General features: G+C 37.0%; 1 protein-coding gene across 1 annotated transcript; it reads right to left on the bottom strand.

Annotated features, from left to right (window-relative positions):
* Window positions 1-20,571: 20,571 nt before the first annotated feature.
* LOC25480724 (transcription factor bHLH18) lies at window positions 20,572-23,277 on the bottom strand. The gene is made up of 4 exons (XM_013586805.2): window positions 23,116-23,277; window positions 22,418-23,029; window positions 21,746-22,126; window positions 20,572-20,928 (listed from the first exon to the last, which is right to left on the bottom strand). The coding sequence occupies exons 1-4, from the start codon at window positions 23,179-23,181 to the stop codon at window positions 20,836-20,838; spliced, it is 1,152 nt and encodes a 383-aa protein (XP_013442259.1). The 5' UTR covers window positions 23,182-23,277; the 3' UTR covers window positions 20,572-20,835.
* Between the last annotated feature and the right edge of the window lie 1,565 nt (window positions 23,278-24,842).

Below are 24,842 nucleotides of genomic sequence, written 5' to 3' on the forward strand. Positions count from 1 at the left end.
TTGGAAGCAATCAGGTTACTTCTATCCTACGCAATTAATCATGGCATAATATTATATCAAATGGATGTAAAAAGTGCTTTTCTTAATGGTGTCATTGAAGAAGAAGTGTATGTTAAACAACCTCCTGGATTTGAGGATCTTAAGCATCCTGACCATGTTTATAAACTTAAGAAATCACTATATGGCTTGAAACAAGCTCCCAGAGCTTGGTATGATAGACTAAGTAATTTCTTAATTAAAAATGATTTTGAAAGAGGACAAGTTGACACAACACTCTTCAGAAGGACTCTTAAGAAAGACATTTTGATTGTGCAAATATATGTTGATGATATAATATTTGGTTCTACTAATGCATCTCTTTGCAAAGAATTTTCTAAGTTAATGCAGGATGAATTTGAAATGAGCATGATGGGAGAATTGAAATTCTTTCTTGGAATTCAAATCAACCAGAGTAAAGAAGGAGCATATGTTCATCAAACAAAGTATACAAAGGAGCTTCTGAAGAAGTTTAAGCTAGAAGATTGTAAAGTGATGAACACTCCAATGCATCCAACCTGCACCTTAAGCAAAGAAGATACTGGAACTGTAGTAGACCAGAAGTTATACAGAGGTATGATTGGTTCTCTGTTATACCTCACTGCATCTAGACCTGATATTTTATTCAGTGTGTGCTTGTGTGCAAGATTTCAATCAGATCCTAGAGAATCTCATTTAACTGCAGTTAAGAGAATCTTCAGGTATCTGAAAGGAACAACTAATCTTGGACTCCTGTATAGGAAATCCCTAGATTATAAGTTGATTGGATTCTGTGATGCTGATTATGCTGGTGACAGGATTGAAAGAAAATCAACCAGTGGAAATTGTCAATTTCTGGGAGAGAATCTGATATCCTGGGCTAGCAAAAGACAAGCAACTATTGCTATGTCTACTGCAGAAGCAGAATACATTTCAGCTGCAAGTTGTTGTACACAACTACTTTGGATGAAACATCAGTTGGAAGATTATCAGATTAATGCTTACAGTATTCCCATCTTTTGTGATAATATTGCTGCTATTTGTTTGTCAAAGAATCCAATTCTACATTCTAGAGCCAAGCATATTGAGATCAAACACCATTTTATCAGAGACTATGTTCAAAAAGGAATTTTGGATATACAATTCATTGATACTGAACATCAATGAGCTGATATATTTACAAAACCTTTATCTGTTGAAAGATTTGATTTTATTAAGAAAAATTTGAACATGCACTTTGTGTCTGATTGAAAAATTGCTTGCCTCTGAATAAGAAGTTTGGTTCTGAAGTCCATTCAGAAGCATCTGGTCCATCAGAAGCTCTTAATTGAGGTTCTGAGGAAAATGTGCTTCTGAAGATGACGTCAGGACTAAAACTTCAGAAGCGGTATTCTTTGCTTCTGAATGGCTGGCTAGTGGGAACGTTGGCAGTTACTTTTTGTAACAGCTGTCCCATTACCCAAAGGTTAGTTTTCTGAAAAATTTCTGACGTGGTCTATTTGTATTGGAGTATAACAAAAAGGGCAATGATGTTTTATTTGCTTTTAAATGTACTAACACGCGCCCCCAATTTGTCATTAATGCTATGTTTGTTTGTCTCTTCTGAATTGCAAACGTTTTAATAAAAACACTTAAAACAAACACACACTACTCACTTCACAACAAACACTTTCTATTTTCTTCTCAACCCTCTGCGAAGTAAACGCATTCATCCTCTCTCAATCACCTTAGAACCCTAAAACTCCTTCGAATCAATGGAAAGTTCAAGTTCTGCTCTGGGTTCATCTTCAAACATGGAAATAGATACTCCTGCGTATGAGATAAAAGGAATAACCATTGTTATCGCGATTTTCGGGTGTCAAGTCATTAATTAGGCTTGAACCTTTCAATCTTTGATATTCTCTATTTTTTCTTGGGAAGGGCAAAATTGAGAAAAAACCCTTAGATTCTAAGTTCGAGGGTCGCTTTCGCTACGGGAAGGTGTTAGGCACCCGGAACGATTATGGTATTCCATAAGAATCGTTCTCCTAAGTTTCTTTCTACGCTTTATTTTTATTGCCTACTTATTGAAAAAAGAAGTTTTATTTGAGCGAAGAATGGGGGGAGAGAAGATGATTGAGATTTTATTTTACTTGGCTTGGAGGAGTTTTGACTCATTGCCTACATACCCTTTTAAGGGATCAAAACCAAACGTAGTTCATTCTCGAAAATTGTTTTTGGTTTTTGTTGGTTGATTTTAAGTTTGAAAAAGAAAAAGAGGAATTTTGAAGAATGGAGATGAGAGGCCTCAAGGGCATGAGATTTGGAAAATGTGAGGTGGAATTAGTTGTTTTGCAAGATAAGGTCTAAGTATGATTAAAATTCATTGAGATATTTTACTTAAGAAAATAAAAGGAAAATGAGGAGTTTTGACTCCTATTTTGGAAAAAAGGTTTTCAAGGGAGGTTATTCACATTTTTTTGGGAAAATGATTTTTGTCTAAGCGTTGTAAAACCTAAGCATACATCTAAACATACATTCCCTAATCATACATCTAGAATATCCATGTGGGGTGTGTGCATGTGTCGGTGCTTGTGTCGGTGTACATCACTTATAGTGTCCATAGTCCTTTACATCGAGTCCTAAATACATGCTATGGTCTTGCAAGGATTTAAAAGATGAATTTAAACTAGCCTAAAATATTACATAACCATTGGAAATGCAAAAAAGGGCAAATTGCAAGAAATAAAACCTAATCCAATAGAAATGAGAATGATGTGGTGAGATGCTATGAGATGAGTGAAACATGAGTCAACAATGTTAGCAAAACAAGATGAAAAATATAACATGAGTGATAGGAAAAAGTAATCAATTGAATATGAAATGGAATGGTAAAGAAATGATGAGAAATACCAAGACATAATGAGAAGAAAAGTTGCTTAAAATGCAAGAAACACACACATCATACCAAAACAGTAGCACAATCATAAAATCAACATCACATTTATCATAAAATTGCATACTAATTGCTCATAACATGTGCCAAAATTTATGAGGAAAAATATGGCAAGAAATTCACAAAAAATTAGGTAAAAAAAAAAAAATTAATCAAGAAAATAACACCTATATTTTTATCATTTTTTTAACATGCAAAAAACATCACAATAGTACCAAGAATGAATTAAAAAACAATAGGAATTTTTCTAGAATTTTTTTGAGAGAAAAATTGAGCAAGCAGGGGTTCAATCAGCAAGAAAACAAGGTGTAAATAGCAAGAAAAAAGCAAAAACGTAAGAAACTGCAAAGAAAAAGGCCCAAGCCCAAAACCTAAAAGCCTGGAAGCACAGGGAGCGTTGGATTGATCCAGGGAGGGAAACCCTAGATCCAACGCTCAGGATTGAAGGGATTGGACCGGTCTTGAACCAGTCCGGTTTAGTTGTCTACATATATGCCTAGGCGCCGGTTTTTTTCATTTTCCTTTGTTCTTTCTCTCTCTTCTCTCAACCTAGTGAGAGAAGCTCTCACCTCTCTCTTCTTCTCTCTCGCCGGATTCTGGAAAAACGGTGGAAGATCTTCATCTTCTCCGGTGAAGCTTGTTCCTCCGGCGTGGTGGCCGGCCGCCCAAGGGAGGCGGCGCCGCCGCCGGAGTTGAACGAACTTCTCCGTTTTTCAAAATTTTTTATACTTTTGGAAATCCTTTTTTGTCCTGAACACGAATATGGCACTAGATTTTGCATGCAAGGTTCGAATCAACGTAGATCTGAATTTTGTGTTTGCGGTTTTGAAAAAAAAATTAGGGTTTGAAACTTTCTTGAATCAAATCCTTTTTATCTTTCTCGATCTGTAACGATTCACTTGCGTTGATGCTTTTTGAGAAAGGAAAAGTGAGATTTAGGTTTTACCTGAGTTTTTCGATTCGAAGGTTCTTGATGAAGATTTTTCTGAAAATTTGATCTGGTTTTTGTTGTTGATTTGACTTGAGAACCGAAAATAAATCGGTTATTGCTGGTTTTCTTTCTTCATCTTCTTCGCCGGTTCGAATCTTTTCTTTTTCTCTTCTTCTTAAATCTCCTTCAGCCTCTGTGATCGGCGCTTGGAGTTCTTCACTTCCGGTGAGGAATTCGTGCCTTGGATTGCAGAGGGATCAATTCAATGATGAAGATTCATCAATGAATCTCTGAGAATTGATCAAAATCTTGATGAATTTGATTCTGGAAATTTTAGGGTTTATGTGATTGTTCTTGTGTTCTTTGGTGATTTCTGGATTTTCTGATCTAACAGAATAGAGAGAGAAATTGAGAAATCTGTTTGTGATGTGGCATCTGATGAATCGTGATCTGACTTGTGCATTGAATGCGCCTTTTATAGGCTGCCACTTGTACCTGAGACCCAATGGGACACTGCCATCTGGACTTGGACTTTTAGGGCTTTTCTGCAAAAAAAGGAAACTAAAAGGACTAAACTGCAATAAAAAAAATGGACTGAAATGAAATTTTTAAATGTTTTGGACTAAAATGCAAATTAAAATAAAATTGGATTAAAATTGGTAATTTGAAAAAACGTAAAGTGAAACAAAAAATAAAATCAACAAAAGGACTAAAACGAACCAATTACTGACATGAGGTATTTTAAAATACCTCCCTGTCGAAATTTTGACAGGAAAAGACCAAAATGACCCTAGGGACTAAACTGACCCAAACTTACTCAAATGCAATTTTTGAAATGATTTTTAAACAAAGACTCAACAATGATTTGTACATACAAGTTGAATAGACTCAGAGGCAAACACAGGGACTAAAATGGGTTCCACTGCAGGAAATGACCAAAATACCCTTTTGTATGATTTTTGAAATAAAATACAAGAAAAAGTAATGCGATGTTTCCGAGAGTTCTTAAATGACTTGTAATGCAAGAAAAGACATTTTGAATAATTTTATGCAAGAAAATCGAGCTTGAATGTACTTTGAGACAGAGACAGTAAAATATGCAGATGAAAAGAGAGTAAAGATTCAGAGTAAAACAACAGCGAATTGACAAATATCAGTTGTTAAAAAAAGAAATTTGAATGAGTATTTTTAGGTCCAAAATCAGGGTACAACAACCATGTCTATTGAAGAATGGAAGTTAATCATTCAAGCAGAAAACCCAGTGGATTTCGCCTCTTTAACCCACCATGGATGCGACCTGGTAAAGTTCTATGAGAAACAGCAGTTAATGGGTTATTTTGGTCTTCTCAATGGTCCAACGTATGAAGTTCTGGTCAGACAATTCTGGGTTAGGGCTTCAATCTTTGATGTTGTTGCTGCTCGACAAGAAGAAGCTCAGTTGATTTTGGTTGACCCTACTCTGAAGGGAAAAACCAGAGAAGAAATGGGTCTACTCTCCTTCACTGGTACAGAAATTAGATCAAATGTCATGGGTATTCCTGTAATCATAAATGAACAGATTATTGCTCAAGTCATGGGAAGGGATACCTATGGCAAATACTTTGGAGAAGAGATTCCTAATCCAAGAACCAGCTCCTGGAAGGAAATCGTAAAAGAAACCATCTATGGATCTAAGGTTATTCAACCTTACAGCACCTTAAGCATGGAAAAGAAGTTGCTGCTGAAAATTCAAAATGAGAACATCTTTCCCAAAGGTGGAGGAAGTGATCAACCTTCACTTGGACATAAGGTTTTCCTGCATCACACCATCACTCAAGAAACCAAGATGAACGTTCCTAAGTACATGTTCAAGTACATGATCAAGGAACTTAATAAGAGTCAGATGGAAAACAGGAAATTTGTTCCTTATGGAAGGCTGCTCTCCGTGATTTTTCAAGAAGGAGGAATTCTAAGTGCCTTGAAGGATGTTGGCATTTATGATAACCAGAAGCTGGGAGCAGTCACTGGAAAAATAATCAATGGATCAACTCTTGTCAAGATGAAGTTGATCCCAGCAGAAGCCTACAAGAAACTAGATACTGATATGCATGAATCTGATGCCATATCTGATCTAGTCACTCATCTCATCCCTATTTGCAAGAAAGATCCCCTGGATGTGCAAAGGGTTTACATCATGGACTTCTACAAAACTTACAACAAGAAGATTGACTTGAAAGACGTCCCTAAGGAGATGTATGGTGGTGCATTGCCTGTGGCCAAAGGCAGAAAATCCAAGAAAAAACTGATCACCAAGGAGGAATATCTTGCTGGTGATGCTTCTGAGAAGGGTGCTCAGAAGCACCAGAAAGCTAAGAAGGAAAAACCATCTATTTCCACCATTCAAGAAGAAGTGAAGGACTTGGATGAAGTCCCACTGATCAGGAAAAGGACAAGGAGTGCTCAAGAAACAGCAGAACAGCCTGCATCTAAACAAGCTGCTTCTGAAAAACCTCAGAGTCCTAAGAAGAAAAGAGAAGCTGCTCTTCAAACCATTAAAAGGAAGAGATCTTCAATTTCAAGAAATCTGAAGACAGCTGAAGGACGCAGGGAGGAAATGATGGAAGAGCTTCAAGAAAACTGGGAAGAAGAGTCAAGTCCCAAGAAAGCCAAAAAGACTATTCATACTGGGCCTATAGTCATGCCCAGTTTTGAAGCTTCTGAGGAACAATTGCAATTTGCTAGGGAGTATTCTGCATCCAAGATAGCAGAGAGGAAACGGATGAAGGAGTTGTATGAGAAGCAAAGGGATGAGCGTCTCAAGGCTGCAGGGTATGTGCCTACTCCTAACTTTGCTGCTTTAGCATCTGAGTTAGACCAAGAAACTGTTCAGTATGGAGCAACTCTGCTATCACAAGCCTTGAAGAATAAGCAAGCTTCAGGAGCCACTTCTTCAGAACCTGCTTCAAAAGCTCCAGAAGCAGCTCATCCAGAAGCTCACTCTTCAGGTATTTCATCCAAAACTGATATCTATACTCAGATTCCTACTCAACCCTCTTCACCCTCATCATCATCAACTGAATCAGATGACCAACCCCTTAGCCAACACATAGAAAAACTTCTAAAAACCAAACCTACCAAACTAACAGACTTTGGAACATTTGACTATGAGCAAACTCAAATAGAATTTTCTAAGAATAGGATTAAACTCTGTGAGAAATTCAATTTGCCTGCTACTCACCCACTTTATCCAGAAATTCCAGAACCTGTTAGTGTACAACACCCTGAACCTAACCAAACAAACCCACAAAATGACCAAACTCCACAAAGAGCCTCTGAAGTAGGTTCAGATGCAACTACTTCTGAAATACCCCAACAACAAGAATCACCAATCCTTCACAATCTAGAAAAACATCTAGGTGGTGAAATGCAACCTACACCTCAAAAGGCCTCTAAGACAGTCCCTGAAAAGATTGTTTTGAAAACCCAAACAAAAACCCACACTGAAACCATCCCTGAGAAAACTGTTCCTGAACAGGTTGCTTCTGACCAAGAGCTAGGTGCTTCTGAACAATCTGTTCATGAACATCTTGTCTCTGACCAACAACAAACAACAACAGAACAACAACAACCAGAATCACCTTCAATAATAGACTTAACCACAACAGAACAACAAACAGCCTCTGACCAACCCTCCACATCTCATACAACTCAACCTGAACCTTCACCCTTACCTGACACTATCCTAGAGTCTGAGTATATAGATGAACAACTAATCAGGCTTAGTGATGAGATTCAGACACTGATTCTTCGCAGAACAGTTCCTGTACCTCCTATTCACTATCTTGATCAGTGGATGGACTTAAAGAAGAGTTTCAATGAGCTGCTGGATCAACTAAGCACAAAGTGTGTCTCATCTCACTCTGCAATGCTGAAAAGGATGTTGGATGATATGCATGAAGCAGCTAGAGTAAAAGAGCTGACCTTTGTGCCTCTGCTAGACAACACTCCCTTCTATCTAGAAGAAGAGTACATTACAAGGGCTGCTAGAATTCATGCTGGATTTAAAAGAAGAATGAGAGAAAAGGATGAGCTACTTCAGAAGAAGGATGAGCAAATTAAGTACCTTTTGGAACAAATGTATAAGCAAGCCAAACCTTAGTTGCACACCCATTTTTTTTGCTTGTTTAATTTTTGTTCTAAATATTTTAGTAGCTTTGCCTTTGTATCTTGACTTGTCTTTATAAATGTTATCATTGCTTCTGAATCATATGTTTTACAAGCCTTGTACTTTGATAATATTTGATGTTCTTTAATGATGTCTGTATTTTAAGGTTTATATATTTATTGCTCTGCTACTCTTTCTTTTGTTTTTATTTTTTTGTTGATGACAAAAGGGGGAGTAAATGTATAGTATTTTAAGGCACTGAGCCCCACTATAACCACTTCTAAACTTTTTTTAAATACCTCCGATATTTTTGTTATGAGTATTTTATTGAAATTTAATTAATAAGAATAGAACTCAGGGGGAGCTTACAAACCTCACCTTAAAGATCTATTAGACTCAGGGGGAGCTTACAAACCTCTATCCCAGTGGTCAACTTATTAATTAGATCAACAACAATTGAACATTTTAAATACTATTGTTTGTCATCATCAAAAAGGGGGAGATTGTTGGAACAAAATGTGTTTCACAATGAACCTTAATAAGTTTTGATGATAACAAGGTATTAAAAATTGTCAATTGGTTATTGCTAATAATTGTTCAAGTGTACAGGACCAAAGGCTAGTCAAGTTATTTCAATAGGTCTTGGAAGAACAATGGAAAGAAAAAGAAATTCTAAGCATCTGAAGAAAACTGCGTCTGAAGCTAAAGTGCTTCTGAAGCTGAAGTGCATCTGGAGTGATGACGTCATCAGAAGCAAGGTTTTCATCAGAAGCGAAATCATCACCAGAAGCTACATTTAATCTGTAAATTCAAACTGAAGATCCAAAGTAGCTGTTTCTCATTTCAACCTTATCTAAGAAGAACGAAGAATTTAAAGGGAGGTATCAACGGTCATTTGGATAGCACTGAGCATTTGTCCTTCGTTAACAGAGTTGACAAAGTACAAGTGTACAACCACTACCTCCACTACTCTGTTTTGTCCACGCTACAAGACAAGACAACAGCTATGCCTGCAGATTTTGTGCCTTCAAGATGGGAATGAATTTGAAGCTAATTCTTCAAAGGACTACACCCAAATCAGGCAAAGGATTACTGGTGAATGATCAAAGGATTTCAAACGACTCTTTAGACGTGCTGATTATCTCAACGTCTCTTTCACGCCTCTATATAAAGGAGTGAAGACTTGAAGATTGGAGATAGAGATACACAAGTTAAAAAGCGCCAAAACTCTGTCAATTTGATTCTACAAAGCACACTGAATTTCTGCACTGATTTGATACATCTTAGAAATTCAAAGTCTAGAGACTTTATTGTTTTTTTATTGAGAACACCACTGATTGTATATCAAGTGTTCAAGTCAAACTTAATTCTCTGTATTTTTGTTTGATCAGAAGTCTCTTGCCTGCGTGCTTGAGCATTAGAAGTCTCTTGCTTAGTGCTTGAGCATTGGAAGACTCTTGCGTGTGTGCTTGAGCATTTTTGAGAAGTCTCATACTTAGAGAGTATTGAGCATTTGTAATCTTTGTGATTATAGTGAAATCTCCTTGGAAGTGCAAGGGGGACTGGACTACTTCCGATTTGTGGAAGGAACCAGGATAACTGCTTGTGTCTTTGTCTTTCTTTTCTCTGCTCTGTTCTTTTCCGCTGCATATCTGATTCTGATCATTTCATCAGAAGCATTAACAAACTGCTTCTGAAGTTTTATCAGAAGAAGTATTTTTTTTTTAAGAGAGAAAAAGAAAACAAAATTCAACCCCCTCCCCCCCCCCCCCCCCCTTCTTGTGTTTTTTCACACCTTCACAACATGCATCCAATAATTTGGAGCTAAACTTCATCATATACCATATGCACTTAGTTAAATAACGGAAGCAACATAAACAAGTCACATAACAAGATGATATCATTATATCAACAGCAAATCATTTGCATCATAATTAACTTTCATATCTTACATGATTATACAATACATTAATCATGCTTAATTAACGACAACATGTCTTAAAGGCTTTACAAATTGCATTAAACGTCATCATTAGGTTTCATTACCAATTAGGGGTTCACTCTTGATCAACACGTGCGACACAGATCGCACAAACACTCAAGCATCTAAATTCTGGTTGTGCTCGCGAGGCGAGAGTTCTTACTCGCCATGGCGAGTACCACTCATCTCCCAAACTAGTGTTGTTCTAGGTTCAATCTGATCCTACATTCATTCCTAATCAATACTAGGTATGTTCAGGCACTCTAAGGCATCCAAGGTCCAACTAAAAAGGTCGAAACACAAAATATGACATGCTCTCTGCCTAAGCTCGCGAGGCGAGGAAGGGTTGTTCGCCGTGGCGAGCGATGCCAGAAACGCTCGCGAGGCGAAAGGAAAGGGCTCGCGAGGCGAGATTCATAGCTCGCCGTGGCGAGCGATGAATGTCGCTACGGCCAGGTTTCCTAAAATCACAAAAATCCGTCGATCCACATGGTTCTAAGCTTGTTTTTGATTCCAAAGTTCGTCCTAAACATTATCTAAGGTCTAGGAACACTTTCTACATCAATTAAACCAATTCTCACCGTTTGATCATCAATTCTAAGGTTTTGACCTAGTTTTCGTTTTCTCCAATTAATCCTAATTCTTGCTAATTAATCATCAGAATTACAACAACTAATATTACTGAGTTATTAGTCTCACCCTTACCTTAAATTTGCAGAAAAATCGCAGCCCTCTTGGTCTCTTGCTCCTCTCTAAGCTTTTTCTCCCTTTTTCCAAAAGTTTTCACGTAGAATCAGTTTTTCTAAAAATTAGGTCTTCCCTATTTATATCTTTTCTTAATTACTTATCTTATCTCACTTTCTCCCCTAAAACTATTTAAAATATCAAAACAGCCCTCAACTAAATATTTTATATTATTTTCAAATCTTTATTTTATTTAACAATAAAATAATTCTCATATCCTTATCAAATCTTCCAAAACTCATAACTTATCACGTCATCGATCAAATCATCATAAATCATCAAAACATATCAAAATCATGCATATATTATATAATTATAATATAATCACCTAAACTCGATTAAATAAACGATTAAACAGAAGTGGGCGTTACAACTCTCCCCCACTTAAAAGATTTTCGTCCTCGAAAATTTACCTCAAGCAAACAACTCTGGATAAGACTCCAGCATTTTACTCTCAAGCTCCCACGTCAAGCTTTCACCAGTCGCTCCCGTCCAAACGACTCTCACGAGAGGTATCTCCTTGCCTCTCAACGTCTTCACTTTACGATCATCAATCCTCACCGGTAAAGTCTCTACCGTAAGGTTGTCTCTAACTTGCACATCGTCACTTTGGATTACATGAGATGGATCCGGAACATACTTTCGAAGTTGCGACACATGGAAAACATTGTGCAAATTCGAAAGATGCGGCGGTAAACCCACTCGGTAAGCCATCGTTCCAACTCTTTCCAATATCTGATACAGACCAATGAACTTCGGGGTCAACTTCTTTGACTTCAAAGCACGTCCTACACCAGTCATAGGAGTGACTCTCAAAAATACGTGGTCTCCTTCCTGAAACTCAAGATCTTTTCTACGCTTATCGTGATAACTCTTTTGTCGACTCTACGACGCTTTCATTTTCTCTTGAATCATTTGAACTTTCTCAGTAGTTTGCTGAACAATCTCCGGTCCTAAGACCACTCTTTCACCTGACTCGAACCAGCACAACGGAGTTCTGCATCTCCGACCATATAAAGCCTCGAAAGGTGCCATTCCAATACTAGAATAATAACTATTATTGTATGTGAACTCAATCAACGGAAGATGACTATCCCAAGTTCCTCCTTGCTCAAGAACACAAATCCTCAACAAATCCTCTAGCGACTGAATTGTCCTCTCCGACTGACCATCTGTTTGTGGATGATACGCCGAACTCAATCTCAACTTCAAACCCAAAGCCTCTTGCAAACTTTTCCAAAATCTAGAAGTAAATCTTGGATCTCTATCTGACACAATGCTCGAAGGAACACCATGCAACTTCACAATCTCCTTGATATAAATCTTTGCCAACTGGGCAACAGGGAAACTAATATTAATCGGTAGAAAATGAGCCGACTTCGTCAATCTATCAACAATAACCCAAATTGCATCGTTCCCTCTAGGAGTATTTGGCAAACTCGTCACAAAATCCATGGATATACTATCCCATTTCCATTCTGGCACATCTAAAGGTACCATCATTCCAGCAGGTTTCTGATGCTCAACTTTCGACTTCTGACAAACTAAACAGGAATACACAAACTGTGCCACATCTCGTTTCAAACCAGACCACCAGAAAATCTTCTTTAAATCATGATACATCTTCATAGCTCCCGGGTGAATACTCAAGCTACTTCTATGACTCTCTTCAAGAATCATCTTCTTAATCTCTTCATTGTCTGGGATACAAATTCTTCCTCGGAATCTCAACACACCTTGATCATCGATTTTAAAATCACTGTCTTCAGTCTGATTACTAGCAACCAACAAGTCCACAAACTTTACATCAGCTTTATGTGCTTCCTTGATACTTTTCAGAAATTCACTATCAATTTTCAGCATACCTAGTTTCACACTCTGAGGTGACCATTCGCAAACCAAACTCATATCTCTAAACTGTTCAAGCAATTCGAACTCTTTGACCATCATAGCGGACATATGCAATGTCTTCCTACTTAAGGCATCTGCAACCACATTAGCTTTACCTGGATGATAATTCAAACCAAAGTCATAATCTTTCAGTAACTCTAGCCATCTACGCTGCCTCATATTCAATTCCTTCTGATCGAACAAATACTTCAAACTCTTGTGATCACTAAACACCTCAAACCTCGAACCATACAAGTAATGTCTCCATATCTTCAATACAAAGACTACGGCCGCCAACTCGAGATCATGCGTAGGATAATTCTTCTCATGAACTCTCAACTATCTTGAAGCATAAGCTACCACTTTACCTTCTTGCATAAGCACACCTCCTAAACCCAACTTGGACGCATCACAATACACCACAAAAGGTTCATCTGTCTTCGGCAAAATTAACACTGGAGCAGCCGTCAAACGCTTCTTCAATTCACTAAAACTGTTCTCACAATGGACGTCCCACACAAAAGTTTTACCTTTACAAGTCAACTGCGTTAGCGGAAGAGCTAACTTAGAAAACCCTTCAATAAACCTTCTATAGTAACCAGCTAAACCCAAGAAACTTCTAATCTCTGTAACGGACTTAGGAGTCTCCCATTGCGATACCGCTTCAACTTTAGACGGATCCACAGCAATACCATCACCAGAAATAACATGGCCTAGAAAACTCACTTCTTTCAACCAGAATTCACACTTCGACAATTTAGCATAAAGTTTCTTCTCTTTCAACACTTGCAAAACAATCTTCAGATGCTCAGCATGTTCTTCTTCAGTCTTGGAGTAAATCAAAATATCATCGATGAACACAACCACAAACCGATCCAAAAATGCATGAAAGATGCGATTCATATACTCCATAAACACTCCAGGTGCATTGGTAACACCAAAAGGCATAACTTTATATTCATAGTGACCATAACGGGTTCTGAAAGCTGTCTTATGCATATCTTCATCCTTTACTTTAATCTGGTGATAACCTGACCTCAAATCAATCTTGCTAAAAACACGTGCACCCACTAACTGATCCATCAAATCATCAATTCTCGGAAGTGGATACCTATTCTTGATAGTTACCTTGTTCAACTGCCGATAATCAATACATAACCGCATACTACCATCCTTCTTCTTTACTAACAAAACCGGCGCTCCCCAAGGTGAAACACTTGGTCTAACAAACTTCTTCTCAAGCAAATCTTCCAACAGTTTCTTCAACTCAGATAACTCGGAAGCAGACATACGATAAGGTGCCATCGAGACCGGCTTCGTTCCAGGGACAAGATCAATAGAAAACTCGACTTCTCTCTCTGGAGGCACATCAGGAATCTCATCTGGAAAAACTTCAGGAAATTCACACACCACCGGTAACCTATCAATCCCTGCTTGATTATCAATAGATAAGGTAGTCATTAACGAAAACATCAAGATACCGTCGCGTTCCAGTTGCTTCAGCTGCTTAGTAGATACAAACTCTGCACCACTTTCCTCTTCGACGGAAGAGAAATGCACTGACTTGCTATAACAATTAATAAGAACGTGGTTGTACTCTAACCAGTTCATACCCAGAATCACATCCATACCGCTCAAAGGTAGACAAACTAAATCCATTTCAAAATCACGACCAAACATAGACAAAGGACATTTCAAACATACGAGAGAAGTAGTCACCGAACCCTTAGCTGGAGTTTCGACCACCATCTCTCCATTCATATCAGACAAATCAAGACCCAAAGCAGAAACACAATCGAAAGCAATAAAGCAATGCGTAGCACCAGTATCAATAATAGCAACTAAAGGAGTATTATTAATATAGCAAGTACCTCTGATCAAACGATCCTCGTTCTCCGTCTGCGTACCAGTCAAAGCAAAGACCCTACCAGTAGTCGGCGCCCTCTTAGGCCGAGTACACTGTGAACTAATGTGACCCTCTCCGTTGCAGTTAAAACACACAATGTCCGTACGCTTGCATTCAGCTACAATATGACCTTTCTTGCCACACTGAACACACTTCTTGATTTCTTCAGGGCAGACGTTGCTTTTGTGGCCTTTCCCACCACAATTGAAACACACAATCTCAGTAGCATCCTTCTTCTTAGGCCGCCTATCATCGACCATCTTCTGTTTCCCTTTATCAGCAGGGGCACTGTACGGCTTAGGACGACTCCGCTGTCCCTTGCCCTTCCTCTCGTTCACTATCTTGTAGTGAGCCTTGGTATCCTCTTCATAGATCCTGCAGCTATTGACCAAATCCTGAAAAACTCTCAGCTGTTGGTACCCAATCGCCCTCTTGATGTCGGGCCTCAAACCATTCTCGAACTTGATGCATCTCGAGAACTCATCATTCTCAGCAGTATAGTGCGGGTAGAACTTCGACAGCTCCACGAACTTGGAAGCATACTCTGTCACAGACATGTTTCCTTGCTTCAGCTCAAGGAATTCGATCTCCTTCTTCCCGCGAACATCTTCCGGAAAGTATCTTCTCAGGAACTCTCTCCTGAACACAGCCCAAGTCACAACAGCTCCCTCCTGCCCAAGGGTAGGCAGAAGAGCAACCCACCAGTCATCAGCTTCCTCGGCTAGCTGATGAGTACCAAACCGCACTTTCTGATCCTCAGTGCACTGCATAACCCGGAAAATCCTCTCAATTTCCTTAAGCCACGTCTGGGCTCCATCAGGGTCATAACGTCCTTTGAAAATCGGAGGGTTCTTCTTCATGAAAGTCTCCAACATCCTAGCTTCAGCATTCGCACCAGCATTTGCGTTAGGTTGTTGTCCCACAGCTTGTAGAGCAGCAGCTAACGCAGCATCGTTTCTTCCAGCCATTCCTGATATTCTACAGAAGTAGCAACAACAACATAAGATAGTAATATAAATATTACTAAGACTCGACACGACTCTCTAATTGATCGGACGGACCGACCTGCTCTGATACCAATTGTAACACCCCGTTTTCCCAATATACAAATTTCTTAAACATTTATCAAAGTAAAAACCATAAACGGGATATCACATAGAAACGTAATCCAAAAAAAAAACAGTTAAATAGTAATTTAACTTTCACATAATATCTTAACATAGCAGCGGAGTATTAGTTCAGAAATCATAAATCAGTTTGGCACGCAGGCCCCATCAATAGTTCATATCATAATCCATAACATTATAAAAATAACATATTAGTCACGTAAGAGAATGAAGCATGCATAAACATAAACCCCATCCCGTTACGTATCAGAGCGACCTAGACGACACAGTGAGGCAAGGCCACTCACAGAAGCAACTGCACACTAAGCACGATCACCTGCAAGTTACCCATACGAAGGGCAACATTTTCAAGCAGAAGGGGTGAGATTTCATAACAAAGTAACATTAATCAATGTAATTGCGAATCATAAATTAACATCATAATCATTTCTTTAACAACATTGCATAATTGCTAAACAGTTATCGCGTAATCATATATCCAATTATCATGAACAACATAACATAATTGATAAACACTTATCACGTAATCACATATTCAATCATTCTCAACAACATAACATAACTGATAAACACTTATCACGTAATCACATATTCAATCATTATCAACAAGGCATCTTAATCATGACAATGTGACAATGCTCTTAGACTCCTTATATGCATGTGGTACCAATCGTCATCATAAGTATTAATATACTTTAATCGTGCGGAGGACAAAGCTCCTATAAAACGTGCGGAGGACAAAGCTCCTAATAAACGTGGTGAGGACTAAGCTCAATGATATGCTATGCATGGACTCTTAACAACAAAACACCGTAATCAACATATCAACATGCATCCAATAATTTGGAGCTAAACTTCATCATATACCATATGCACTTAGTTAAATAACGGAAGCAACATAAACAAGTCACATAACAAGATGATATCATTATATCAACAGCAAATCATTTGCATCATAATTAACTTTCATATCTTACATGATTATACAATACATTAATCATGCTTAATTAACGACAACATGTCTTAAAGGCTTTACAAATTGCATTAAACGTCATCATTAGGTTTCATTACCAATTAGGGGTTCACTCTTGATCAACACGTGCGACACAGATCGCACAAACACTCAAGCATCTAAATTCTGGTTGTGCTCGCGAGGCGAGAGTTCTTACTCGCCATGGCGAGTACCACTCATCTCCCAAACTAGTGTTGTTCTGGGTTCAATCTGATCCTACATTCATTCCTAATCAATACTAGGTATGTTCAGGCACTCTAAGGCATCCAAGGTCCAACTAAAAAGGTCGAAACACAAAATATGACATGCTCTCTGCCTAAGCTCGCGAGGCGAGGAAGGGTTGTTCGCCGTGGCGAGCGATGCCAGAAACGCTCGCGAGGCGAAAGGAAAGGGCTCGCGAGGCGAGATTCATAGCTCGCCGTGGCGAGCGATGAATGTCGCTACGGCCAGGTTTCCTAAAATCACAAAAATCCGTCGATCCACATGGTTCTAAGCTTGTTTTTTATTCCAAAGTTCGTCCTAAACATTATCTAAGGTCTAGGAACACTTTCTACATCAATTAAACCAATTCTCACCGTTTGATCATCAATTCTAAGGTTTTGACCTAGTTTTCGTTTTCTCCAATTAATCCTAATTCTTGCTAATTAATCATCAGAATTACAACAACTAATATTACTGAGTTATTAGTCTCACCCTTACCTTAAATTTGCAGAAAAATTGCAGCCCTCTTGGTCTCTTGCTCCTCTCTAAGCTTTTTCTCCCTTTTTCCAAAAGTTTTCACGTACAATCAGTTTTTCTAAAAATTAGGTCTTCCCTATTTATATCTTTTCTTAATTACTTATCTTATCTCACTTTCTCCCCTAAAACTATTTAAAATATCAAAACAGCCATCAACTAAATATTTTATATTATTTTCAAATCTTTATTTTATTTAACAATAAAATAATTCTCATATCCTTATCAAATCTTCCAAAATTCATAACTTATCACGTCATCGATCAAATCATCATAAATCATCAAAACATATCAAAATCATGCATATATTATATAATTATAATATAATCACCTAAACTCGATTAAATAAACGATTAAACGTAAGTGGACGTTACAGCAGGAGCTGAGTCGTCTTAGGCCCGCCTGTGTCAAGGCGTTCTTGTTGCTCTTGATTGGCTACACCCTTTTTGCCAACAAGAACAGCAAAAGCATTAGTCTGATGTGGATGCTTGCGATTCAGGATTTGGCTAACATAGGCACGTGGTCATGGGGCGCGATGGGACTTGCTTTCTTGTATGAGCAGTTGGATCTTACCTCAGACTCAAATGTTGGCTCAGTTGGTGGTTACATGAGCTTGCTTGTGGTAATATATTTTTCCATCTTTTTTAAGTTAAACTTAAATGTATAGTTTCTTGTATGACACCCGTGTACTGATATAGATTTGTCACTTTGTTTTTGCAGAGATGGGTTATAGCTCACTTCAGACATGTGGTTCCGAGGAAGAAATTTGAAGAGTATGAACGGCATAACCCGTATGTGGGTAGATGGAGACCACAAAGGGGGTTTAAACATGATGACCACTTCAGAGGCTTACTGGATTCGATGGAGCATTGTCACGTCACATGGAGGCCGTACGAGCACCGACGAGACGTGACTCCTTTTCAGGACGTGTGTTGGTACTCCGGATGGATCACGGCCGGCAGACAAAGGATGGTGCGTCACTTGCTGGAGCGGGTGCTGAGGCAGTACGAACATGTTCAGAGGGTTCCCCGACCTCCTACTAGGGTTATGTCTCTTGCCCAAATAGATGTGGTTGCTGCATTCTTGGAGTTTGCTCTGCATGTCGTTTCCCAGCAGCAGAGGAGTCGCCAGGTCTCGGAGGACGAGCCTTGGAAGCATTCAGAGACTTACATTAGGTGGTTCTACCGTGTATCCCATCCTCTCATCCACTGTTTCACAAATCGAGTGTTAACTCGTAAACTCGACCGAGTTTACGTTTTTAGGTGGCAAAAACATGTTAACTTGGAGGTAAACTCGGTTTTTAGTGAAATCGGAAAGTTTGACGAGTTTAACCGAGTTAACACGTGTTAAACTCGTGTAAACTCGGAGTAAACTCGTCCGAGTTTACCTTTGATTTTTTTTTTTGGTTATTTTTTATTGTCTCATATTCTTTCAAAATCTAATTCTTTTTTCAATCCCAAGGTGCTGAAATGTTGCCTTTACGGCTAAAATAACTCGGTTTTTCCATGCTTGTTATGTACAGAAGCTACGCCAATGCGTGATAATGAGATACATTGAATTTTAGGGAATGCATTCAGAAGCTTGTTTATTGATTGATTTGAAATCATTCAAATATATTACTTGCTCAAGTATTTAAATGAGAAAATGGAACAATTGAAGTTAAAGTTACAACTGAAGATGAAAAAGAGTTTAAATGTACTGATAATTATTTTTATTGTTAGAGTTTATTATTTAAATGTGGTTAATTGGTTATGTTTTTTTTTTAAATATTAGCTTACATCTGCTATATATATATATATATATATATATATATTAAATTTTACATAATTTTAATTTTAGGTAAACTCGTTCGAGTTTACATAGCTAAAACGAGTTGAGGTAAACTCCCGAGTTGTAAAACCTTGCTCTCATCGTCAACCCTGCTCCAGAACCTGACATTGTCATGCCGAGACCTGTCTACCAGGATATTCTTGTTGACCAGGAGTGGGCCAGACATCCTCCCGACCCTTTGCAGGTCATCAACAGCATGAGAGGCAGAGTGGAGCATGTGATGAAGATTCCAGGGGTGGTTTCTAATCCATTCTTCTTCAGCATCTTAGAGGGCCTCCGGACCGATTATAGCGTGTTTGACGATCAGCAGGTTCCGAGGAGGAAGTCTAGGGGTCATTGTCCGCAGGAGCAGCAACAGTAGGGTCTTAGTTTATGACTTGTTTTTTTTATGACTTTTTGGATGTTTGAAATATTTTGTTGACATTTTAGTTGTACTAATTTTACATTTGCACGGTTGGGCTTATTTATGACATTTACATTATTTTTCGTTAAAATTGTGTTTCTAAAATTATTCGTTCTCTAAATTATGAGTTCTGGTTGAATCAATGAATGGTTGTACCAAAATTATTATTGAATAATTGCATGTTTACTAAACAGGGAATGAAGGAACAAAGGCAGCAGCTACTGCCACTGCCAGTCTGGTCTGCAGCATGCATAGCAGAAGCACCAGCATGAGTTAACTCACGCTCGTGTTAAAACTAGTGTGACTTAACTCACGCTACTCATTGAAGTTTTTGGTGCATGCTTTGTACCAGAGGCAGAACTAGCTTGACTTAAGTTGCGTTTAATTTTGCACTAGCGTGACTTAAGTCAAGTAACGTGGCTTAAGTTGCGTTTCTTATTGCACTAGCGTGACTTAAGTCATGCTACCTGTCTTAAGTCATTTTCCAATTTGCACTAGCGCATGTTAAGTTGCATAAGGGTAAAAAGGTCTTTTATTTTGAGAATGAGCGAAACCATTTGGGTAATGAGCAGAATTCTTAATTCACAAATCCTCATCGTGCAAGGAAATATAGTGGGCATCTTATGCTCTCCATCGCACAAGAGTGTACCTTGTCTAATCTGGACCATCCATATGATCCCCAACGATCTCCCGCATATATTTCATCAGGTTTCACAGTGTTACTTATAGTTATGCCCCACTATATAAGTGTGGCTCCAGGCTACACGCAGGACACAATCACATTTTTATAACTTTTCGCACATTTTCCTTCCTTATTTCTCTCACCAACTTAAGCGTCGGAGTGCCAATATGGTTTTTTTTCCTTCACCGAAGACTATCCTCCATCACACTCGAGAACTAAAACACTGATTCTAATTCTTTTTTTAACTAAAAAAACATTGATATTGAAAGGGCTAATCAGTGAGACTTATTAAGTATTTACCAAGGTTGTCTCATAAAAAGTAAACTACTTAATGGTGGTAGGATCGTCCATATATTTGCGTTTATTTCTTTCTAAACATATCTTCTAGGAATCGAACACTGTGCACATGAGCAGATTATCACATGCTATTTATAGAAAGGGTTTGCATTCGCAGGATCTACGTCGTAGCTGCAGATTCGTATTAAATGTGATTAACAACTTCAGTCTGTGATTTTTGATGACATAAACTTCAATGCTGCCATGTGTAGGTTCTTGACAAGTTCCTTTATGCTCAAGTTGTACCTTTCACCCATCTACAAAAGTATAACAATAGTATTTAAATACAATTAAACAACTCGTGGGGAAATAAGACAAAAATCAAAAGTACAAAAAAGATACTCCTAAACAAAATTCCTAAAAAGAAACTGATAGAAAACAGCCTAAAATAAAACATGCCCTCCCTTTCATGAGTACAGTACGAGTAATAATTTTATAAAAGTATCGTCAATAATTGTTGGCTATTATAATTAATTGGAAGTGATGTATTACAACATAAGTTTATAAAATTAAAATAAATTGACTAATAGTTCAATAGAAAAATAAAACAACACTTAGTCTAATTTTTTAAACTAAAACAACATTGATTTTGAAAGAGAGGGTCATCTGAGTGACACATTTGGCCCCGGAGACAAAAAATTGTAAACAATATAATAATAATAACAACAACAACAATAACAATAATTTCTTTAAAAAAAACAAAACAATAACAATAATTATTAGTGTTTTAAACAAAATACTCTTATCACATTTATAAAATATAAATTAATTTTTTAAATTTGTTGAATAGTTAATGTATTCCACTCATAACTATGAGGGAATATATTAATTATTCAATAAATTTAAAAAACTTATTTTTGCTCGTAAATTTGAACGGAGAGAGTAATATATTAGGTATTTAATAAATTTAAAAAATAATTTTTTATTTTACACGTGACAGGATGGAGTAATGCATAAAAACAGTTAAAAAAATGTTTAGTGGCATTCCCTTCAAAAAAGGAAAATATTTAGTGGCAATTATTAAGGTAGGTAGAGATTGTCCATTACAACTTTGCCAAAAAGATTGTCCTTTACCTCAGCAATGATAGTAATGTCAATGGAATCCCCAAAGGGTAAGACACTACTATTCACAGCAAACAATTGAAAGCTTTGAATCTCAGCCATGACTTTCACCAGAATTCCCTTGTGCTTCTCGCAGTGAATCCGAATCAGCATCTCTTTCCCTGACACTCTTGCTTGCACTTGTACGGATGAATCAGTAGCACCTTCAATACTCTCATCACATGATGAGTTATCATCATCATCATCATCATCATCGATACTATGGTCTGGTTTCTTCAGAACAACCACGGACTCTACCTTTGTTTTCTTGTTTTGTTCTTCCAAAACTTCCAAACGCTCTTTAAGCTCTTTCACGTAGATTATAGACTCAGCTAATACAGAAGCCTTGTCCATCTACCAAATTTTATAAACAGTATTTGATCAGAAGATGTTAACAATTCATGAAGAAAATAAAAATACAATGATTTAAGTGCTGTCTAACTAGTGGGGTAATCAAAATTGATTTATTGTCTGAACACTGACACCAGACACAACATCGACAGCAACATGTCAATATCACTAATTATTCGTAAAATTGACATTATTGAATGTAATAATGTGTATTAGTGTCGTGTTGGACATGATGCGTGTCAAACATGGAACACGCCTTCAAACATAAGTGTGAATGCTCAAAGCTTAGTGTACCTTTTTCAAGTTAGGAACAAGAGCTGCAAGAGCAATGAAGCTTTGGCTAAGTTTCTCTCTTCGCTTTCTCTCAGCCATGATATGATCATCAGCGTTGGCTCGAGACCTTTTGGTTTGAGAGGTTTTTGTTGCAAAGTTTTGATTTTTGGATAACCCTATAGGATTTTGAGTTGAGACATGAATGTTTCTTATTTGGGGTGGAGACACTAACACTGTTTTGTTTTGTTTTGACTTTGAGATTAAGGTAGGGGTGAGTCCACAAAATTGAGGGGTGTTGGTAGCAGGTGAATTTGGGAGGTTGTCAAAAGACAAAATCTGAGAGTGCAAAGATGAGTTAGATGATGATGGAGAAAGTTTTGGTGAAATGGTTTCAATGATGCTGTTGTCACTAAAGATTGTGTTCAGCTCCATGGTTGGTCTCTCAATTTCAAAATCAAAGTCAAAAGAGTCAAAATTTGTTTCATCAGTGAATGAGTTGGTGAAAGTTGTGGAATTGGACTCTGAACTCAAACATTGTTGTTGGGTTTGTTCTTGTGGAAGAAACTCTTCCTCATCAGCATCAAGGAAGTTTAGGTTGCATTCTTCAGGAAATAAATTATACTCATCCATTTCCTGCAACAACAAAAAAATTCAAATTCAAATGATAAAGAATTTACTTATAATCAATGATATGTTAATTTTCCTTTTAATTTTTTTACCAAATCAGATAGCCATTTGCTGGTTTCTTCTGATACGTTCATTGGTGTGTTGTTGATTTCCTCCATTATGACACTTGTGTAATGAAGTGTTGCTCCTTCAAACAAGGAAGAGTGATAAAATTCACTATTTTGTACTTTCAAGCTTTGTGCTGAATTGGAGTCCCCATTATTTGATCTTTTTTATAGGACAATAGTACTATAGTTTTTTTTATAGCTAAATTACCTTTTTGGTCCTCTAACTAAAAATTGATTTATTTCGGTCTTCTAAGTTTCTCATTGTTACTATATTTAGTCATTTCTGTTAGTTTTATTCAAATAAACATTAGAGTTTGTGTTATGTGGATCCTCTAACTTTATTTATTATCATTTTGATCATATGTCTTGTTAAGGTATTATGATTAAATAGTGACTGATATTATTGATAATTATTATGTTTCTTATGGATGTGTGAAACAAGATGTCAGATACCCACATAACACAAACTCTAACGTTTATTTGAATAAAACTAACAGAAATGACTAAATGTAGTAACGGTGAGAAACTTAGAGGACCGAAATAATCAATTTTTAGTTAGAGGACCAATACGATACCAATTAATTAGTTAAAGGACAAAAGGTAATTAAATCTTTCTTTATTTTCAATTCCTCCACCGTCCGTAGCAAGTAGCAACGGTCCACACAGACCATAAAAATCAAAGAATTATTTAAATTTACATTTACAAAAGAAAAACACGTGTGGTCAATCAAGCATATATTGCAATATCATTTTATATTTTTTGGTGAATAAATGAGAAGACGGTAATTATTAAAAATTCACATATACATATAAATGAAAAAGTCGAGATCCGAACATTAATCACGGTGTCTGATTAACACTTTTAATATTTTTATCATTTGAATTAAGATTTATGACACTTATCTCATGTTCTTTAATAAATAAATAAATATATCATTGAAAAATAAAAATTGATATTAAATATACTCTATCATATGTGCTATGAGTTCCAATTTAGTAACAAAAAATGCATCAAAATGTGTGTACTTTTTTAGTGAATTAATATTAAAGATAATCGGCTCATATAAATAATAGGTCATATGACGTGATCTTTTACGTTTTCTTATGTTAATTGAAGGGCTGAAAAAAGAAAAAGAAAAAAATATATAGACATAAGGATAACAAGTCAGTTCGTCCGACAGAGGGTTACAACGGGTCTGTTTGGTTAACCTCAAAAAGAGCTTTTAGTTTTTAGCTTATAGCTTTTAAGTTCGTTTGACAAAAAAAGTTCTGTTTGGTAACACTTTTTTACCATGAGCTTATAGCTTATTTCACGAGCTTATAAGCTATTTTTTAGAAGCTATTCCAAGTAGTGTTTGAGCTTATAGCTTATAGCTTCTCACTATTTCTTCCAATTTTATCCTTATTATTTCATTTAAATTGTATTTTTATCCATTATAATTTTTATAATAAGCTACGTAATAAAGACTACTATCCCTTTATTTTAATTTTTGTATATATATCAGCTGGTCTTTTTTTTTTTTTTTTTGAAAAAATATATACCTTCGTTTTTTTTTACGAAACAAAATACTATTATTCTATTAGTGTTACTTTTTTTTTTTTTGAGGTAAGTGTTATTTTCTTTATTCTCTGTTATTAGTATTACTCTATTAGTGCTACCTTTTTTTTTTATTTTTGAGGTACATGTTATTTTTTTTATAAAGTGGAAACAC

Source organism: Medicago truncatula, chromosome 4 (genome assembly GCF_003473485.1).
Source record: "Medicago truncatula cultivar Jemalong A17 chromosome 4, MtrunA17r5.0-ANR, whole genome shotgun sequence".
Lineage (NCBI taxonomy): Eukaryota > Viridiplantae > Streptophyta > Magnoliopsida > Fabales > Fabaceae > Medicago > Medicago truncatula.

What these genes read in the sequence shown, in the direction of transcription:
- LOC25480724 (XM_013586805.2), bottom strand. Translation starts at nt 23,181, where the DNA reads ATGGAGGAAATCAACAACACACCAATGAACGTATCAGAAGAAACCAGC. An exon ending in GCAAATGGCTATCTGATTTG is followed by an intron (nt 23,030 to 23,115) that starts GTAAAAAAATTA and finishes TTGTTGTTGCAG; the next exon opens with GAAATGGATGAGTATAATTT. An exon ending in ACATTACTATCATTGCTGAG is followed by an intron (nt 20,929 to 21,745) that starts GTAAAGGACAAT and finishes ATACTTTTGTAG; the next exon opens with ATGGGTGAAAGGTACAACTT.